The 18,460-nt window shown below is 41.7% G+C and overlaps 1 protein-coding gene across 2 annotated transcripts in view; it reads left to right on the top strand.

Moving 5' to 3' along the window:
- ANKDD1B (ankyrin repeat and death domain containing 1B) overlaps positions 1 to 18,460 on the top strand; it is a 61,899-nt gene that overhangs the window by 34,950 nt on the left and 8,489 nt on the right. For both annotated transcript variants that reach the window (XM_082724936.1, XM_082724935.1), the window contains exons 8-11: positions 1,070 to 1,168; positions 7,557 to 7,655; positions 10,597 to 10,695; positions 13,585 to 13,683. In XM_082724936.1, coding sequence (XP_082581062.1) covers positions 1,070 to 1,168; positions 7,557 to 7,655; positions 10,597 to 10,695; positions 13,585 to 13,683 — 396 coding nt within the window. The remainder of the gene's footprint in view (positions 1 to 1,069; positions 1,169 to 7,556; positions 7,656 to 10,596; positions 10,696 to 13,584; positions 13,684 to 18,460) is intronic.

Raw genomic sequence — 18,460 nt, 5'->3', positions numbered from 1 at the left:
CATCCATTTTCCTGGAAAATGAGAAGGCCTCTTGTGGGGGAGAAATTCCTCTGTAACAGATGGCTGTCCCAGGCACTCAGGTAAAGCAGCATGGATACAATTTTTCCATCCATTGGAGATGGGGACATTGGTTCCATGTTCCTGCATCCCTCTTGACATGATCGTTCATATCTAATTAGCTATGAGTAAAACCTTCTGAATTAACTTAATGCATTTGTTAGAATAATACCCAAGGGGGGAAATGGTTAGGGAATGGGAAGGAATTCTGCATTTCTTCCCAGTATTTTTAGGAAGGAATCTTTATGAGGAGGGGAAAATATCCATGTACCATGTGATACCAGTTCCATTTTTTCTTTCTGTGTTTTGGCCTAAACTAAGGTCTCACTTTGTCCTAATAGCTTTTATCATAATGAATTTCAGGAAACCTAATTACTGAGGAAGAGTATTACTGTTTATTTTCTTTAAAGGACACACAACAGCTTAAATCAGTTTTAAACAGTAAAGCCTTCTTGGTACAAATTTGTGCCACTTGCGTCTATATACCAATTTTTATGAGTTGCACACTGCATTGTAATTCATATTTCTGTGATTATCTTGCTTGATGGGCTGTTCCCTTCTTGTGGGCAGGGTTTGTATCTATTCATCTTCTTAATCACAGTACCTTTGTCAGACAGGTAGTAAGTGTCTAGTAAATATTTGCTAGAAAAATTAATAAAGATAAGAGTCTCAATGGTGGATGGAAATCTTAAAAAGAGGCCTAACAGGATAGGTAAGGGTACAGGCTTTGGAGCCAAACAACTGAATTTGTGCACTAGACATGTCACTTTTCAGCTAAGGCTTAGCTTCCCTTTCTGTAAAATGGGGTAATATTAATCCTGACCTCACAGAGTTGTGCTTTTAACTCTGCCAAGGCATATAGTCTTGATAATATAAGTTGGCATATAGAAACTTAATGCTATCCATTAAGACTAATGCATAAAAAGTGTAGAGAAAGCATGCTGTTTCTCAAAGAATTTCATTCCATGCCAAAGGGCAATTAATTTTAATTTTTTTCCTTTTTTTTTTTTAGAATGGAGAAACACCATTTTTCCTGGCTGTTAAGGGAGGTCATGAAGAATGCAGCAAAGTGCTTCTGGCAGCAGGAAGTGATGTCAATATTCCAAATAAAGTATGTGTGCCATGCCATGTTCACTCACACTATGGTGGGGGACTCAAAATGTTCTTTGGTTAATCTAGTCCTGAACAGATCCACTCACTAGGCTTTTGTAGAATTGATATTTATAATTTGCTTTGTTTGGTGTAAGAATTAATGATTTACCTCTGATAGTTCCCTAATTATTGTCTCCTTGAAAGCATTGCAATTCTTCCTATTTATTGGGGATGGAATAATTGAAAACAGGGACAAAAGGAGCAGATAGTTGTTAGTTCTCAAATACAGAGACATTCTCATTCTACCTTGATCACACCCTAGCCACGGTACGTGCCTGGCTTACACACAGTAAATGCTGAAAAAAAAAAAAAAAAAGCCATTATTGTGTGAAAGCTCAAGTGGTCAGTCTGGGCCTGAAGAAGAAACTGTGGTGCCTTCTTGTAAACACAGAATGCTTTTGTATTTAGGCATGGAGCTAAGATCTTGCATCACTTACCTTCATTTCTTGGTGAGGGAACTGGAATTTAGGAAAGTTAAGGAACTCGTTCAGGATTATCTGACTAGTCAGTGACCGTGGTGAGGATTCTCACCCTTGCAGTGGTCTTGCCCTTCAGATGGTTTTACTTTCATTTTCCATTTTTTGAAGTAATTTTCAATTACAATGAAAGTAACAAAAAATTTGAATAGTTCCAAAGGGTATATTCTAACTGCAGATTTCAATTTCATCTCCCCAGAACTAATGGGATCAATAGTTCTTTGAATCTGTTTTTTCCATGCATTTACATGGAAGCTGTGATGAAGCATGGACATGTATAAATACTGACACCACTACGTGGATCTCCTTTTCTGGACCTTGGGTTTTTTTTTTTTTTTTTAAGTGCTATATGTTTTGGGACTCCCTCCCTATCAGCACAATGTGCAGGCAAACTTTTAAGATAGAGCAGATTTGGTTCCAGACCATTGCAAAAAAGCGACTATCACAATAAAGTGAGTGAAATGAATTTTTTGGTGGTCTGTTGTGGTCTGTTAAGTGTGCAATAGCATCATATCCCAAAAAACAACGTATATATGTTAATTAAAAAATACTTTATTGCTAAAAAAGTCTAACTGTCCTTTAAGCTCTCAGTAAGTTAACAATCTTTTCACTGGTGGAGGGTCTGGCCTCAGTGTTGATGGTGACCGACTGATCAGGGTGATGATTCCTGAAGGTTGAGGTGGCTGTCACAGTTTCTTAAATGTGAAGTTTGGTGCAGCGATTGACTCTTCCTTTTGTGAACCGTTTCTCTGAAGCATGGATCCTGTTTGGCATTTTACCCACAGTAGAACTTAGTTAAAAATTGGAGTCAGTCCTTTCAGATCCTGTCCCTGTATTCCGTATTCTAAGTCCTTTGTCATTTCAGTAATCTTCATAGCATTTTCACCAGGAGTAGTTTCCATCTCAAGAAACCACTTTTTTTGCTTGTCTGTAAGAAGCAATTCCCCATCTCTTAGATTTATCACGAGATTGTAGCAATTTATGTACATTTTCAGGTTCCACTTCTAATTCTATTTCTTGTATTACTTCTACCTCATCTGCAGTTACTTTCTCCACTGAAGTCTTATGTCTTCATCTTGTAACAACAACAACAACAAAAAAAAGCAGTATCTGTGAAGTACAATCAATAAAGCAAATCAATAAAATGAGGTATGTCTGTAGAAACAATACCTTTTCAAAAGGTATAAAGATAACACTAGGATCAAGAATAGAGTCTCAAATTGGCAATATTTTATGCTCTTTATTCTGCTGGTGGAAGTGTACATTTGTACAATGCTTTTGAAAAGCAATTTGTCACTTTTCTTTCACCCAGCCTTGAAGAATTCTGTTAAGGGAGTAATCTTAAAAAGAGAAAAAGGTACATGCATTAAGATAGATAATGAAGGGGCACCTGGGTAGCTCAGAGGGTTAAGCCTCTGCCTTCGGCTCAGGTCATGGTCTCAGGGTCCTGGGATTGAGCCCCACATCGGGCTCTCTGCTCAGCAGGGAGCCTGCTTCCCCCTTTCTCTGCCTGCTTCTCTGCCTACTTGTGATCTCTCTGTGTGTGTCAAATAAATAAATAAAATCTTAAAAAAAAAAATGGTTATCCATGCTGGCCTCAGGAGGCCGCACACCAGAACTGGCCTCTGCCACCTTGTAAGAGCCGATGGTTAAATTAAAAAAAAAAAAAAAAAAAAAAAGATAGATAATGAAGTTATCTCCAATAGCCAAGAATTAGATACAGCCTATACATGCTAAGAATTCTAGAGGAAAGCCAAATAAGTCTGGTGTATCTTTTTCTTGGAAAATTACATAGCTGTTAAAAATATTAGTGATAAATACTAAATATACTAAATATGTTCCATGTTCCAGATAAATATTTTCATAATATGGGATGCCTGGGTGACTCAGTCTGTTAAGTGTCTGCTTTTGGCTCAGATCATGATCCCAGGGTCCTGGGATCAAGTCCTGAATTGGGCTTCTTGTCAGCAGGAATCCTGCTTCTCCCTCTTGCCTCTGCTGTTCGCCCCTGCTTGTGCGAGCTCTCTGACAAATAAATAAATAAAATCTTAAAATAAAAAAGTTCAAGATAGAACACAAATAAAAAAGATGATATGTATTTGTACAAACATCTTCACTGTCTAAAATTATATAATGGACAAGATTGTGAGAGAGAGTAGAAAATAAAGATATCATGAGTTGATCCCCACTGGAGTTGCAGGCTTATTTATGCAGTAAATGAGCACCATTATTTATGCAATAAATGAACACAACATTAAGAATTTGTGGGTCCCACGAAATACTCGAGTGTGGAGAGCTATTGTGTTTTTCAGGCACTCACAGGTGCCTCCCTGCCCCCCGTCTTCAGCCCCCTTGAAGTCCCTGGAAAAGCCCCCTCGTTATTGGGGTCCTGCTGGGCTCTCTTCTGTTGGCTGACTCCATTGTTCGGTTCCCTCCCTCTCTTCTGTACTTAATTCTGTTAGCCTCCAGAGAGGTTTTGCTTTGTGATGGTTTTCACATGTTCACATTTTCCCCACCCAACTAAGACTGCAGACTCCACGTTATCCATATCCTTAACAGCCTTGATGTTATCTAGGCAGCCTGGAAATTGTCCTGGGTCTATTTTTCAACTTGTACATTTTCTTGAGTTTTCCCCTGAGCTCATTAGCACACTTCCTGCATCAACAGCCTCAGCTCTTACTGGTTGTTCACACTTGTCTCCACCGAACCCAGGGAAGACGCTGGGGGACTGAGCCGTGGGCAGCAAGAAGCCAGCAGCACGGATACATCACTGTGGGGACACGTTAGGCTTAGTTTGCTCTTACATCTGTAGGTGATTACTGTGTTTGATCTTGGAAATGCTTCACCTCTTGACAATGATTAGTGTTGCTGTCTAGGAGATTGCTTTTGTGCTCCAACCCCCAACTAAGGGGAAGGGGTAAGGGAATGAGCCATTTCTGGGGAGGTAGTTGGAGACTATGGATTTAGCTGACAGCCGAGGCTTCCTCCGTTTGGGCTGATGTTATGCTGCCCAGAGTTGGGCAGGAGGTTCTCTATCAGGGTTGTACTAAATGCCCCTGGACCAGTGAAGCCTTTTGTAGACCCTAACAACTCCCTTTTTGGAGGCTTTACCCTTGTATCTTATCAAACATATTTAAAGGCCCCAACATTCCACATTAAAAAACTTGTGTTTGCTGTAAATTATTTTAAAAGCTTTTTAATTGGTGCTTTCATAATTATTTGGCTATGATACACTCCCTCAATTTATGATTGACTTTGGTCTTCTTAGAACTCTGTGTATACTTGGGAATTTGAAGAGGTGAAAAAATTTAACCTACAAATTGTTTACTAATGTAATGAATATTTTATGACTATTACATTTTACAATCAATGGGGTATAACTATGTCAATTAAATATTTATTCACCTCAATTTCACGGATTTCTTTTGGTATCTTGGAATCAATAATTTTTTTGGTAAACACTTTAAACATTTATTTGGCTCTTAAAAAGTCTGTAGGCCCTATACTCATTGCCTGTGGTACCTCTGGGGTAAGATGCCAGAGTCCTACAGCTCTTCCTACTATTTCTTGGCTTTGGGTTCTTCACAGACTTGTTTCTGATTCAGATCTTCTTAGATCTCAGTCCCAGTGTCACCCTATCCTGGAGGATTTTCTTGATCACTTACTGGAAAGTAGCTATCCAGTCCTGCTGCTTTACTGTTTTGTTGCACTTAGTATAGCTGTTATTATTCTAGTAACATCTAGATCTAGTAAACAGATTTGTTCTCAGTCTGCTGGTGCACTGATCTGTCTGCCAGTCTAGAGGTCTACTGATTGTCCACCTCTTCTGGAATGCAATAGTAGAGAGCTTGTTTACCAGCATATCTCCCCACTATCTAGCATAGTGCCTGGTGCATAAGAAGGGCTCAAGCTATTTTGTGTGTGTGTGTGTGTGTGTGTAATGAATAACATGATAGTTATGATTACTATACATATTTACTAGTTCATTTATTCTCCCAGTATTACTATGGCTTGGGAAAAAGAGGTAAGATGGTGTGATAAACAGAAGAGTGCCCCCTCACTCCAAGAACGTCCATGTCCTAATCCTTGGAATCTGTGAATATGTTATGGTACAAGGCAAAGAAAGATTTAGGTTGTGCACAGAATTAAGGCTGCTAATCATCTGACCTTAACATGAAATTATCCTCAATTATCCAGGCAGCCCCAGTGTAATCACAAAGGTGTTTTAAAGCAGAAGAGGAAGGCAGGTGAGGAGGTCAAAGCTAAGAAGGATGAGAAGGACTTAGTGCACCATTACTGGCTCAGAAGATGGAGGGAAGGGCCCGTGAGCCACAGGATATGAGCAGCTTCCACAAACTGGAAAAGTCAAAGAAGGGGATTTTCCTGAGGGCCTCCAGAAAGGCCTTTATTATAGCCCAGTGAGACCCATTTCAGACTTTAGAATTCCAGAATGGTAACATAATACATTTGTATTGTTTAAGCCACTGAGTTTGTGGCAATTCATTAGCAGCAGCAATAAAAATTAGTACAGGTGGTTATATCCTTTTTTACGGATGAAGAGGCCTGCAAATGTCACAGAGACATTTAATAGCTGCTCAAGCTAGAGTCCAGGTTGTCAGGGTATGTATCGTTCTTATGAGCATCTTATCTGTTACTTCATAAGAAACCCACCAGAAGTGCAGTAGCTTGAACCAATAATCCACTGGTATCTGTCATCCATGGCTCTGAGGCTTGGACTAAGATGAGAGATTCTTCCTTTGGGTCTGTTAGTCAGACTATGTGGTCGTAGTCAGATGTCAGCCAGACTTTGGTCCTTTGAAACTGTAAGTGAGCTGGATGTCCACGGTGGCTCACTCACATGCCTGGCAGTTGGTGTTAGCTGTCAGCCGGGAGCTCAACTGGGGCTGTTGAGCGGCACTAATGTGTGGTCTCTTCTCCTGGCAAGGCAGCTGGATTTTAATAGGCAGGGAGCAGACCCTGCCAGGCCGGTTAGCAGCTACATCTGCCATGGGCACACTGTACCTTCTGCCATACTCTGTTGATTGGTCCAAGCACTTATAGAGTCCACCCAGATGCAAGGGTAGACTGCGTGTTGGGGAAGTGGAAGGCTCACATTGCCAACAGGCACGTGAATGGTGGTTACTTATATAGTCATTTTTGGAAGACGTAACATCCTATAGAACCTTATCTGGTGGACCTAGAAATACTTTGTAGCAATCTTATAATTAATCAGCCAGCAACTATCCACTGATCTTATATTACTGCAAGGCAGCATGCTAAAACCTTTTGGAAGACGGGCACAATAATCAAACGCAGTTCTGCCATCTAGCGTGGGCATGAAGTGAAGCCACATGAGCACAGGGAGCGGTAGGACGCAGCACGCAGCAGGGCAGGAGAGGCACTGAAGTTGAGTGAGGGGCCATGAGGGAACCCTGCACAAAGATCGCAGTCATGCTAAGCTTTGGAGCAAGACAAGGCGGAAGGGAGAGTTGTAGGTAAGATGGCCAGGGGGCACGAGGGTGTTGAGGCATTTCCTGGGACCAATACCAGGATAGCTGTTTTGGTTCAAGGAGGGGTTTTGCAGGATGTTTGAAGGGAAGACTTGGCCCTTGTACGCTTTGTATTCCTTAATGAAGGGAAACCGGGATTTAGCTTGTATTTGCCTGAGGCACGTGTTACTTAGGACTCTCACTCTTAGGGGAAACACTTACAGGAATTAACGAAGAGGCCCTCAAAATGATCAAAAACACGTTGGATTTTCTTTTTTAAATAGTTGTTTCATTGTATTAATTAATTACCACGTGATGGATACCAGAAAGCATGCTGGATTGTAATGGGGTCCTCCCTGCCCTTTCCACCTGTGTCTTACAGCACAACATCACTGCTTTGGAGATGGCAACCCAGAATGGGCATACATCCCTTGTCAGGTGTCTTCTTGGGGAGAATGTTGATCTGCACCAGAACACGGAAGTGAGTCTATTCCAGTAACGTGCGCTTGGATTGTGGTACCGTGAGGCTAGCTGTGCGGGGAAATATTCCTCACAGATACTTGAGGGGATGAGATGTTCACAAAGGAGGAACTTTTTCTGGGAAAGCTGACTGACTTCTTTTGGAGACTCAATCTTAATTTTGAGAAATAAAATCCAAGGGATGAATTTTAGAAAGTCATTGAAGTTCCTGAACAAAATGAGTTGTCTTTTAAATATTGATATTTGCTGCAATAAAACTTTCTCAGGTATCTGGAGATGCTGTTACTCTTGTATTAAATTTATCAGTCTGGGAAAAGAAAGGGCACTGCTATAAATGGGAAGAAGAATGATCATTCCCCACCCCTCCCTTCACTGAGTGATCTTGTTTTTCTTTTGAAAGTCAATCTTTTTTACTGATTTACCTTTTCTGAAGTTTGAATTGGCTTTGGTAGCATTAACGAAAGCCCTCTGTGCTGGAATTGGATGGGAAACATTTCTCTGTTTTTCACTCTATTTTCATTTCTCCTGTGAGACTGTTATTTCCTCTGATTTTGCTTAGCCATTATTATTTATTATATTAACTGGAGAGAAGGGATGTGATTTGATCGTGTTTGGTAGTTTTTGGAGAATGACCTTAGGGAATTGGCTCTGAACTCGCCTGGTCTATCCAAGGATGCTTCCCGTTTCTCGGGAGGGGCTGGGTCCCAGCAAGGCCGGTGGCCCTGGCAAGAAGGACACTGCCCATTTCCTTGGGCCAAGGGATGCTTTCTATTTTTTCATGCTTGGTGCCTCAAGAGAGAACATTCTTCCTGAATAGAAGAGGCCTGCCCAGAAAACCTTCCTCCCACCCTGCCCTAGCCAGTCCCATTATTTCCATTTCCTTGTTTACGCCTGTGGCAGCCTGACCTATGCAGCTGTGGAGTCCTACTTCCTCCCTTTCTCCTTTTCCTCTGTGTGCTGGTGCAGCTCTTGAAACTCAGTACCTCTCTCTTCCATAGGTTTCTTTCCTAGTAGTTTTCCTGGGAAGGAGCCTGGTGCCAATGTTAGAGTCAGGTGGATAGGGGTTCGAATCCTGTCTCTGCCACTTCCTGACCCCAAGGCCTTTTGGAAGTTATGTAACTGCTCTTGACCTCATATATAAAGTGGGGAATAGAGGATCTAGCTGCTAGGGTTATTGTGAATGAAAACTGTTAGCCCAGAGTTTAAAACAGAGTATAAACTGTTGGAGAAGTGAGTATGTATTAAGTAGCATTATAAAAATATGTTCAATGTGTCTAAGTGGTTCTTATTATTAATATCTCTTTCCCTTGGATGCCTGGGTGGCTCAGTTGGTTAAGTAGCTGCCTTCAGCTCAGGTCATGATCCCAGCGTCCTGGATTCGAGTCCCACATCGGGCTCCTTGCTCAGCAGGGAGGCTGCTTCTCCCTCTGCCTCTGCCTGCCATTCTGTCTGCCTATGCTCGCTCTCTCTCCCTCTCTCTCTCTGATAAATAAATAAAATCTTTAAAAAAAAAAAAAAACTCTTTCCCTTGAGCAACGCCACGCTCTGTCCTCATCACACCTGCCCTCACACACACGTGTACTCCCTGTCAGCTGCCTTGGCTCTCAGCTCTCCTACTGTTCACAGCCTCCCTGGATCTCCTGAAGACCCTGCTCTTTCACACTTGAACCCCCCCTTCCCCCTGTCTCCTGCTGCCTTCCCTCCACCCTGACTGCCCCTCAGCTCACTCTCTCTCCCATCTCACCCCTTTCCCACACCTGTTTTTCTTTTTGGCTGCCTTCAGTACCCCTAGAGACATTTCCTTAGTGCATCCATAGGCCAGTGGCAGCTGGGTGGTGGTGAAGCAGCAGGAGCCAAGTGAGTGATCTTAGAGGTAGTCATGACCTCCTGGGAAAGAATCCTGCCTTCGGGGTTGGCTTAGAGGGACTGGCCATGGGTGAGGCTGTAGGACAGGCATTTTAACCACAACTGAGGAAGAAAGGGGAGCAGGCTGGAGGGGCTTGGTGAACATCCTGGGCTGTATACTCTATATCCATGGGAGGGCTAACCATGAGAATGGTGCCCCTGGGTGAGTGCAGCATTAGTCCCACAGAAAGCTCTAGGGAGAAAGAATTCTAAATCACATCAATTCAGGAAATGCTGAATGTGCATGGTTTTTCCTCCTTGTCGCTATTCCCACCATATCTTAGGTCTTGGAAGGCACTGAGAAGTCCTGCAGTTAAGCCTATTTCATATTTCTTATCATTTTTTTAAAGATTTTATTTATTTATTTGACAGAGAGAGATCACAAGCAGGCAGAGAGGCAGGCAGAGAGAGAGGAGGAAGCAGGCTCCCGGCTGAGCAGAGAGCCCAATGCGGGGCTTGATCCCAGGACCCTGGGATCATGACCTGAGCCGAAGGCAGCGGCTTAACACACTGAGCCACCCAGGCGCCCCATTTCTTATCATTTTTATCTAAGTGAAAGTGTCAGTTCTTCAGGAAAGTTTTTTTCATCTTCAGAAAAGTTAGCAATCTGCCCATCCCAATATGCTCTCCTGGTACTCTCCTTTACCTCCAAAGCACTTTTCACAATTTGTGTATTTATTTTGTGATTTAAAAAAATAATAATATTTTCTTACCCCACTAGATTGGAAGATTCCTGAGAATGGGCCATGTTTACCACTAAATCCTTAGCTTCCTGAAAAGAGCCTGTCCCATAGTAGGTGTTCAGTGTATAGTTCCAGAACAAATGAGGGGGAGAGCTGATTGCTAGTGAGTGGTTTTGCTGCACAATCCTGGGATGGAAATAGTGCTGAACACTTGCTATTGGCCTGATGCTGTGTTGGGCAGTTCCAGTACTAGGAGATTATCAGGACATCTCTATCAAAATGAATGCTTATTGTTCTGAATGATGTACCCAGAATCTTTTGGATTTGAAATTTTGTTTCTTTTTCTTTCTGCAGCTGAAGGACTCCCCTCTTCATTTAGCTGTTATCAACAACCATATCTCAGTTGTGAACAGCTTAATAAGGGCACAGCACGACGTTGACACCTTAAATCAGGTAAGCAAGATATATCAGAAACCTGAGTCTGTTTTCTTATAATTCAATGTGTTGTGTAGGTAAGGGTAGTTTTGAGCAAGTTAAAGTTACTTTAAAAATTTCCAAGTGGAATATATATGTTATCCTTTTTTTCTGTGACCCCCATTCCCACTTGCACACACGTACTTTTTCAGATGCACAACTGGGGTTCAGTTAGTGCATTCTTAACCTGTTTGCACTTAATAGGTCCAGCACCTCGGGTTGATAAACAGTAGCTCAGAGGTGGATTGCTAGCGGCTCTTTAAATCAAAAGCCACTCCCTCTACATGGAATATAACTGGCCAGTGGTAGCCCTTTGCCACAAGGAGGAAACTTTGTTTCTATATTAGAGACTGTAAATGGTCTTCCTTTTACCCAAAGGCAAAAGAGACCTCTTGGAATTTAAAAAAAAAATCACAGTGAATTCAGTCCACTGGAGCAGAATCAAATGCCCCGTAAAAGGAATCCATCACTGGCTGGAAATGGAAATGCTGAGGTGGAAGATTAAGAGGATGGGAGTGGGCACTGTCTGAAACAGAGCCAACTCTGGGGCTGCTGCCTCTCCCAAGAGCTGTCGGAAGTAGGAAGAGAAACTCTATTTGGGGAGGAGCCCTTCTGGAACCCTGGAGACAGATGAGAACTCTGGACATGTCTTGCTTTTCTGACTGCCTCTACCTAGAGAAGCCTCTGCTGGGCCCTGAGAGGAGGGAGCAGCCAGATCCGGGGCACATGCTTGTCCTAAGCTGCTGGGTGGCCCTCAGCTTCTGTCTGGGGAACCAGAGCCTCAGGTCTTTCCAGTCACCTCCATCTCCAGCCTACCTGTTCCTTTGTGCGGGAGCAGAATGGAGACTTACCTGCACTTCCATTCCTTCCCCCCGGCCCCCCAATGGATCTTCCTCCCTGTGTTTCATGATCACAAATGTTTGGGGGAGTTGGGGGAGGACCTTTTTGTTATTATATATGCTTATGTGTTTGAATCTGCTAATGACTCAAATATTTACAAATGAGCAGAATCTTTGCTCCATACACAGAACTTACACATGATTTTGGTTTTACCAGAATTGGCTAAATTCATTCCAGAGAAGGATGGTTTATTATTCTGCACCCCCCCCCCCGTTATAGAATTAGACTTTTTCATTTCAGTTTTATGTTAGATTGAGAATACACTCAATGTATAACAATAAGAAAACATAAATAAGGTAAAAATTTCCATTTGTTTGTAATTCCCCCCAAGGAAGGACAATCTTGTTAACATTTTGGTTCATTTCCTGCCTTTTAGACTTAAAACAGTATCGTCGCAATGAAATTTTATTGGTATTTAATGTGTGGCACTTGTATCTCTGTTCCGTGTTGGTATAGACCTTCGATAGTTTGTCATCGTAAGTGTGATGTTTCTGATGAGCCCCCAGAGGGGCACATTGCCATCCAAAAGTGATTCTTTAATAAATGCTTTTTGATATTAATTATGCTAATGACCCGAGCAAGTCGTCCAGTGCTCTGGTTGGAGGAGTATTGAGCTAGATGCTATTGCCCAGTTGTGTGACTCTGGGGAAATTGCTTCCTCTCTCTGATTCAAGGGTTGGGCTAGACCATAAATAGTGTACTAATATTTTTTTAAAAGATTTTATTTATTTATTTGACAGGCAGAGATCACAAGTAGGCAGAGAGGCAGGCAGAGAGAGAGTGGGGGAAGCAGGCTCCCTGCTGTGCAGAGATCCTGATCTGGGACTTGATCCCAGGACCCTGAGATCATGACCTGAGCTGAAGGCAGAGGCTCAACCCACTGAGCCACCCAGGCGCCCCTCAGTACTAATATTTTAGAATTATCTGCACATTAGTGTATCCCTTCAGTGAAAGGGTAAAGTGGGTGACTTTCTTGTGATTTTGTCTTTTTCTTTGAAACACTGTTATCCTCTTGGTAAGAAAGTGATTACCCCAGAAAGAAATTTAACCATTTCTAAGTGTAAAGTTCATTGGCATTAAGTACATTCACATTGTTGAGCAACCATGGCCACCATCCAACTCCAGAACTTTTCCATCTTCCCAAACTGAAACTCTGTATTCTTTAAACACTAACTCCCTAGTCTCCCTTCCCCACAAGTCCTGGTAAACACCATTCTACTTTCTTGTCTCTATGAACTTGATTATTCTAGTATCTCTTATTGAAATTATTTTTTAAAAATAATTTTGAATTGTTGCCTACTATCCAGCATGTGGATTTACCATAATTTATCAAACGAATCTCCTAGTGAAACATGCAACTTCCTTTCAGTTTCTCACTGTTAAAAATAACACTGTAGTGAATGTCCCCTGTACCTATGTAAAAATATGATCTTGGGGCACCTGGGTGGCTCAGTCAGTTAAGCGTCTACATTTGGCTGAGGTCATGATCTCAGGGTCCTGGGATTGAGCCCTGAGTTGGGCTCCCTGCTCAGTAAGGAGTCTGCTTCCCCCTCTTCTCCTTCCCCCTGCTCCTGTGCTCTCTCTTTCTCTCCCTCTCCCTCAAATGAATAAATAAAATCTTTTAAAATTTTTTGAAAAATAGGGGTGCCTGGGTGGCTCAGTGGGTTAAAGCCTCTGCCTTCGGCTCAGGTCATGATCCCAGGATCCTGGGATCAAGCTCCGCATTTGGCTCTCTGCTCAGTGGGGAGCCTGCTTCCTCCTCTCTCCCTCTGCCTATTATGATCTCTGTCTGTCAAATAAATAAGTAAAATCTTTAAAAAATTTTTTTGAAAAATAAAAATGTGATCTTAGTTTATCTTCCCTTATGCCCATATAGGACACCTCTGCATTCCCTGTGTCTTTTGATTATGCAAGTTTTTTCCCCTCCTTAATGTGTTTAGATGACATTTTTGAAATTTCTCATGGCAGAGGTGGCAAACTCCCTTGCATGTTGCTGCTGATCTTGGCAATGTGGAACTGGTGGAAACCTTGCTGAAGGCAAGATGTGACCTGAAGATTGTTGATAAGGTAAGTTCATAGTCTTTACCGTGTTCAGCGGAGATGGTCATGAAGAGCTCCCTGTTGTCTGTAACCCTCGAACGGCAGCCTTACTTACTTAGCACACCCCTTGTGAGTCGGACACACATGAGAGAAACCGTGTGTCCAAACAGTCAGTAGGACATCCTGATTTCGATTGAATCGTGTAAGTAAGATATTTTACCCTGAGTAATAAAACAGGTATTTTTAAAAATTAAAATTATTTATTAATCTTTGGGAAAGATGGTAGATTCACTTGGTCCAAAAATTAGAAAACATAATCAGTAAAGGTTTTACAATAAAAATGAGCCCCCACCGACCCTAGTTATCTGGGTTCCAGACTACTCTGACCATACAGATCTATTGTCAAAATTTCTTTGTTCTTTCCAGTTTCTTTACACATAAATAAGCAAACATAAATATATTATACTCTTACCATATTACTCCATCCTTTTTACATTGTGGTGATGTACTTCTCCATGCTATCCTGCATTTAGCTTTTCTTCTTTAAGTATATAAACTGGAAACTGTTCCATATTAGTACAAGGAGAGTTTCTTCATTCTTCTTTATATAAATGTCCATGCCATAATGTCCATTATGGCATGGACATGTCATAATTTGTTTTGTTCTCAGTGGATGGGCATTTAAATTGTTCCTAAGCTTTTGCTGTGACCAAGCTGCAGTGAACAAACATACATATGTCTAAACTTGTTCTTACTTAAAAATTCTTTAATTGTAAAATAAATATAACATAGAATATATCATCTTAACCATTTTTAAGTGTATGGTTCTGTAGCGTTAAATCTATTCACACTGTTACGCAGCCAATTTCCAGAACTTTTTCATCTTGCCAATCTGAAACTCCAAACAGCAACTCCTTGTTTCCTCCTCTTTCCCCAGCCCTGGCAACCACTGCTCTATTTTCTGTTTCCACGAATTTGACTATTCTGGGTACCTCATGTAAATAGAATCATACAGTGTTTGTCATTTTGTAACTAGCTAAGTTCATGTAGCATAATGTTCTCAAGGTTTATCCGTGTTGTGGTGTGTGTTAGACTAGCTTTCCTTGTAAGGATGAATGACACTCCGCTGTGCAGAGAACACATTTTGTGTATCCTTGCATCTGTGGATGGACATTGGGTTGCTCCCACCTTTAGGGCATTGTGTAGATGCCCAAAGAAAGACAACTTTGATTATGCAAGTTTTTTCCCCTCCTTAATGTGCTTAGATTTTTAAAAAAATATTTTTTTTATTTTTAAAGAAAGACAACTTCATTTCTCTCAAGTAAACAGTAAACTGGGCTCCATGTCAGGAGGATTGCAGGGTGGACATCTGCTAGGTTCCAGTTTACTGAAAAGCATAAACACAGGAGACTGAGGTGTGGCAGTCCTGTTAGGTGCTCACACACGTGCACCTTGTTTCAGTCCTCACATCTCTGTGAGGTGGGCAAAATTATCCCAGTTTTGAAGAGATTTCTATGATATCAAGGGTCATGTGCACAGTAAGACATAGAGCCAAGCTTCAAAGCCAAGGCTGCTTGGTTGTCCAGCGCTTTCCCACAGCTGTGAGCAGAGCTGACTGCTTCTGAAACTGGCCACTTTCCCCTTTCTTGTGTTCACCCAAACTCTTCATTAGCTCCACACATCTTTAATACCTAGTGCATGCGGGGTTCACCCTATGTCCTCTTTCAGAATCTTTTTTACATGTTACATTTGTGGGACTTGGCGTACTGATGTGTTATTTTACTTTTCTCTAGAGGTCAGTTTTTAAAGTTATCATGAAAAGTAATATAAGCCTACTGTGCATGATCTGGAAAACAGAAGCATATGGAAGGAAAACGCAACCACCCAGAACTCGTCACATAGGTGGCATTCTACCACTTTCACCATTGTGACTCCTTACCATCCCTTAACATTTAGCTTTGGTATTAACATTTCCCATTTGTATTTTCCTGTGCTTTCTTGTCCCACTTTTTTTCACTTTCTCATTAATACTTAACTCCTGTGGGACACCTACCCCTTATGGGTAAAGACTGTCGCATTGGAAAGGGAATTCAGGCTGGGTCCCCAGTGCTCGTGGACTGGATGTTCAGGTAAATACCATCAGTGCTGCAACTTGACTCATAATTTGATTTTCCCATTTTTTTTCTTCTCCGCCTCCCTCTTTCTTCTCTGGGCCTGGCACATGGTTGGCCCCCAATACCTATTAATTAATAAAAACTACATTTTCTACTTACTCCCACAAGTTTTACCACAAGTAAGTTTACTTACTCCCACAAGTAAGTTTTCTACTTACTCCCACAAGTTTTGTAAGAGTGATTCAAACTGTGGATGGGAAAAAGGAGCCAGGGTTTGGTGTGAATGACTTCCCAGAAACATGTTCTCTCAGTCTGAGGTGTCCCCAAGCTCCTGGAGGCCTTCCCACACTCAACAGCAGTTTTATCTGGGTTTCCACTCCAGGGCACACTCCCTGGGAAGGTTTTCTTAGGTACTTGGTAACACTGGCTTCAGAATGCTGCCTTCCCACAGAAGGTGGTGGGTGATTCATGGTGATTCCAATGGCTTCTTAAGCCAGAATTTAGGTAGCATGCAATGAGAGACTTGCTAACTGCCTGCACAGTACACTTCTTCCTAATTTCATTACTGTGTCATTTGACTAGAAACTGGTAAATATCATCCCTGACCTTCTGGCCCACCTGGGTGTTATCACCTTCACTAACAGCCGGATCATTTGGGTTGGTAGGAGTTGTACTTGCTCAGCCATGTGAGGGAATTAGTGGGATAAATTGCTGGATCCTTAAGCAGAGAAGCATGGGTTGCTAAGAACTTTTTCTGGGGTTATTTCTGACATTCATTTTGATTATCTTCAGGACCCCTGAGCAAATTTTTAATGTGCCATTTAAAAGATAGATGAAAACCACCATCTTTTGCTTAGGAAAAAAAAAAAAGTATAGATGTGTAGGTTGTGCACTGCATAAAATCTAGGGGACATTGCTTGTAAAGCTGTGTGCTGTAGCTTTGAGCTATATCCATCTTGACAAAGGTGTGCCTTTTGTAATTTGTAAAAGATACCAGATGGGATCCCAGGCCACTCATGCCCAAAATCATGTTCAGAATATCCTTTATTGCTCATTCCATTTGGTTAAGTTTCCAATCCCTCACCCTTGATTAGAGGCCATATAATAGAGAAAAATTCTTGACAGGAATCCAAGTGAGCTGAATTCTGTACTATGAATTAGTAGTTTTGTCATGGATGCTATTATTCTCTTTTTAAATTAACATATAATGTATTATTTGTTTCAGGGGTACAGGTCTATGAATCATCAGTCTTATATAATTCATGATGCACACCATAGCACATACATTCCTCAATGTCCATCACCCAGCTACCCCAGCCCTCCCACAACCCTCCCCCCACAGCAGCCCTCAGTTAGTTTCCTGAGATTCAGAGTCTCTTATGTTTTGTCTCCCTCTCGGTTTCATCTTCTTCATTTTCTCCCTCTTTTACCCTATGATCCTGTGTCTTATTTCTCAAATTCCTCACATCAGAGAGATCATATGATAATTGTATTTCTCTGATTGACTTATTTCACTTAGCATAATACCCTCTAGTTCCATCCACATTGTTGCAAACAGCAAGATTTCATTTTTTGATGGCTTCATAATATTCCATTGTATATATGTACCACATCTTCTTTAACCATTCATCTGCTAATGGACATCTTGGCTCTTTCCATAGTTTGGCTCTTGCGGACATTGCTGCTATAAACATTGGGGTGCACATGCCCCTTCGGATCACTGCATTTGTATTTGTAAATACCTAATAGTGCAATTTCTTCGTTGTAGGGTAGCTCTATTTTCAACTTTTTTAGGAACTTCCATACTGTTTTCCAGAATGGTTTCACCAACAGTGTAAGAGGGTTGCCCTTTCTCTGATGAATGCTATTATTATTTTTTTTTTAAGATTTTATTTGTTTGAAAGATAGAGATCACAAGCAGGCAGAGAGGCAGGCAGAGAGAGGAAGGGAAGCAGGCTCCCCGAAGAGCCAAGAGCCTGATGTGGGGCTTGATCCCAAGACCCTGGCATCATGACCTGAGCCGAAGGCAGAGACTTTAACCCACTGAGCCACTCAGGTGCCTGAATGCTATTATTCTTAATGAGATCCAGCAATTTCTGTCTTTTACCTACTCTCCACAGCACATGGCTTCAACTTCTTGGTCTAAGACAGCTGTTCAAGCTCCTGCCATCATGTCAGCATTCCACTCAGGAAGAGGAGGAAAGGAAGGAGAATAATATTCTTCCTTTCTTTAAAAAATACTTTCCAGAAGTTGCATTTGCCACTTCTTTTATATACCAGAATTTAGGTAACATATTTAAGTGCGAGGGTGGCTAGGAAATGTCTGGAGTGGCCAAGTGCCTAGATAGAATCAGGAGGTCTCTTCCCATAAAAGAAGGAAAAGACTATTGGGGGACGGAAGCATGGCATATTGACCAAAGTCTCAACCACAGGTAGAGTCAGACCTGAGGAGAAAAGTGTGTGACCATATTATTTATTTGCTGAGGACTTCCTCGTGCAGCGAGCCAGGGAGACCCCTGGGGATCTTGGAGACATGTTTGGGTTCTCATTGATAGAGCGTGTGTAAAATATCATCTGCTGATGGTTGGTCCCTAAACCCAAATATTTTCCCCTGCCCTGTTGCCACAGCATCTGACACTTTCAATACCTAGCATCTCTTAAATAATTACCATGTGCCATGCACAGTCCTA

The sequence above is a fragment of the Mustela nivalis genome, assembly GCF_964662115.1.
Source record: "Mustela nivalis genome assembly, chromosome: 3".
In the NCBI taxonomy this organism is placed as follows: domain Eukaryota; kingdom Metazoa; phylum Chordata; class Mammalia; order Carnivora; family Mustelidae; genus Mustela; species Mustela nivalis.
This window is presented reverse-complemented; position numbering and strand designations above follow the sequence as displayed.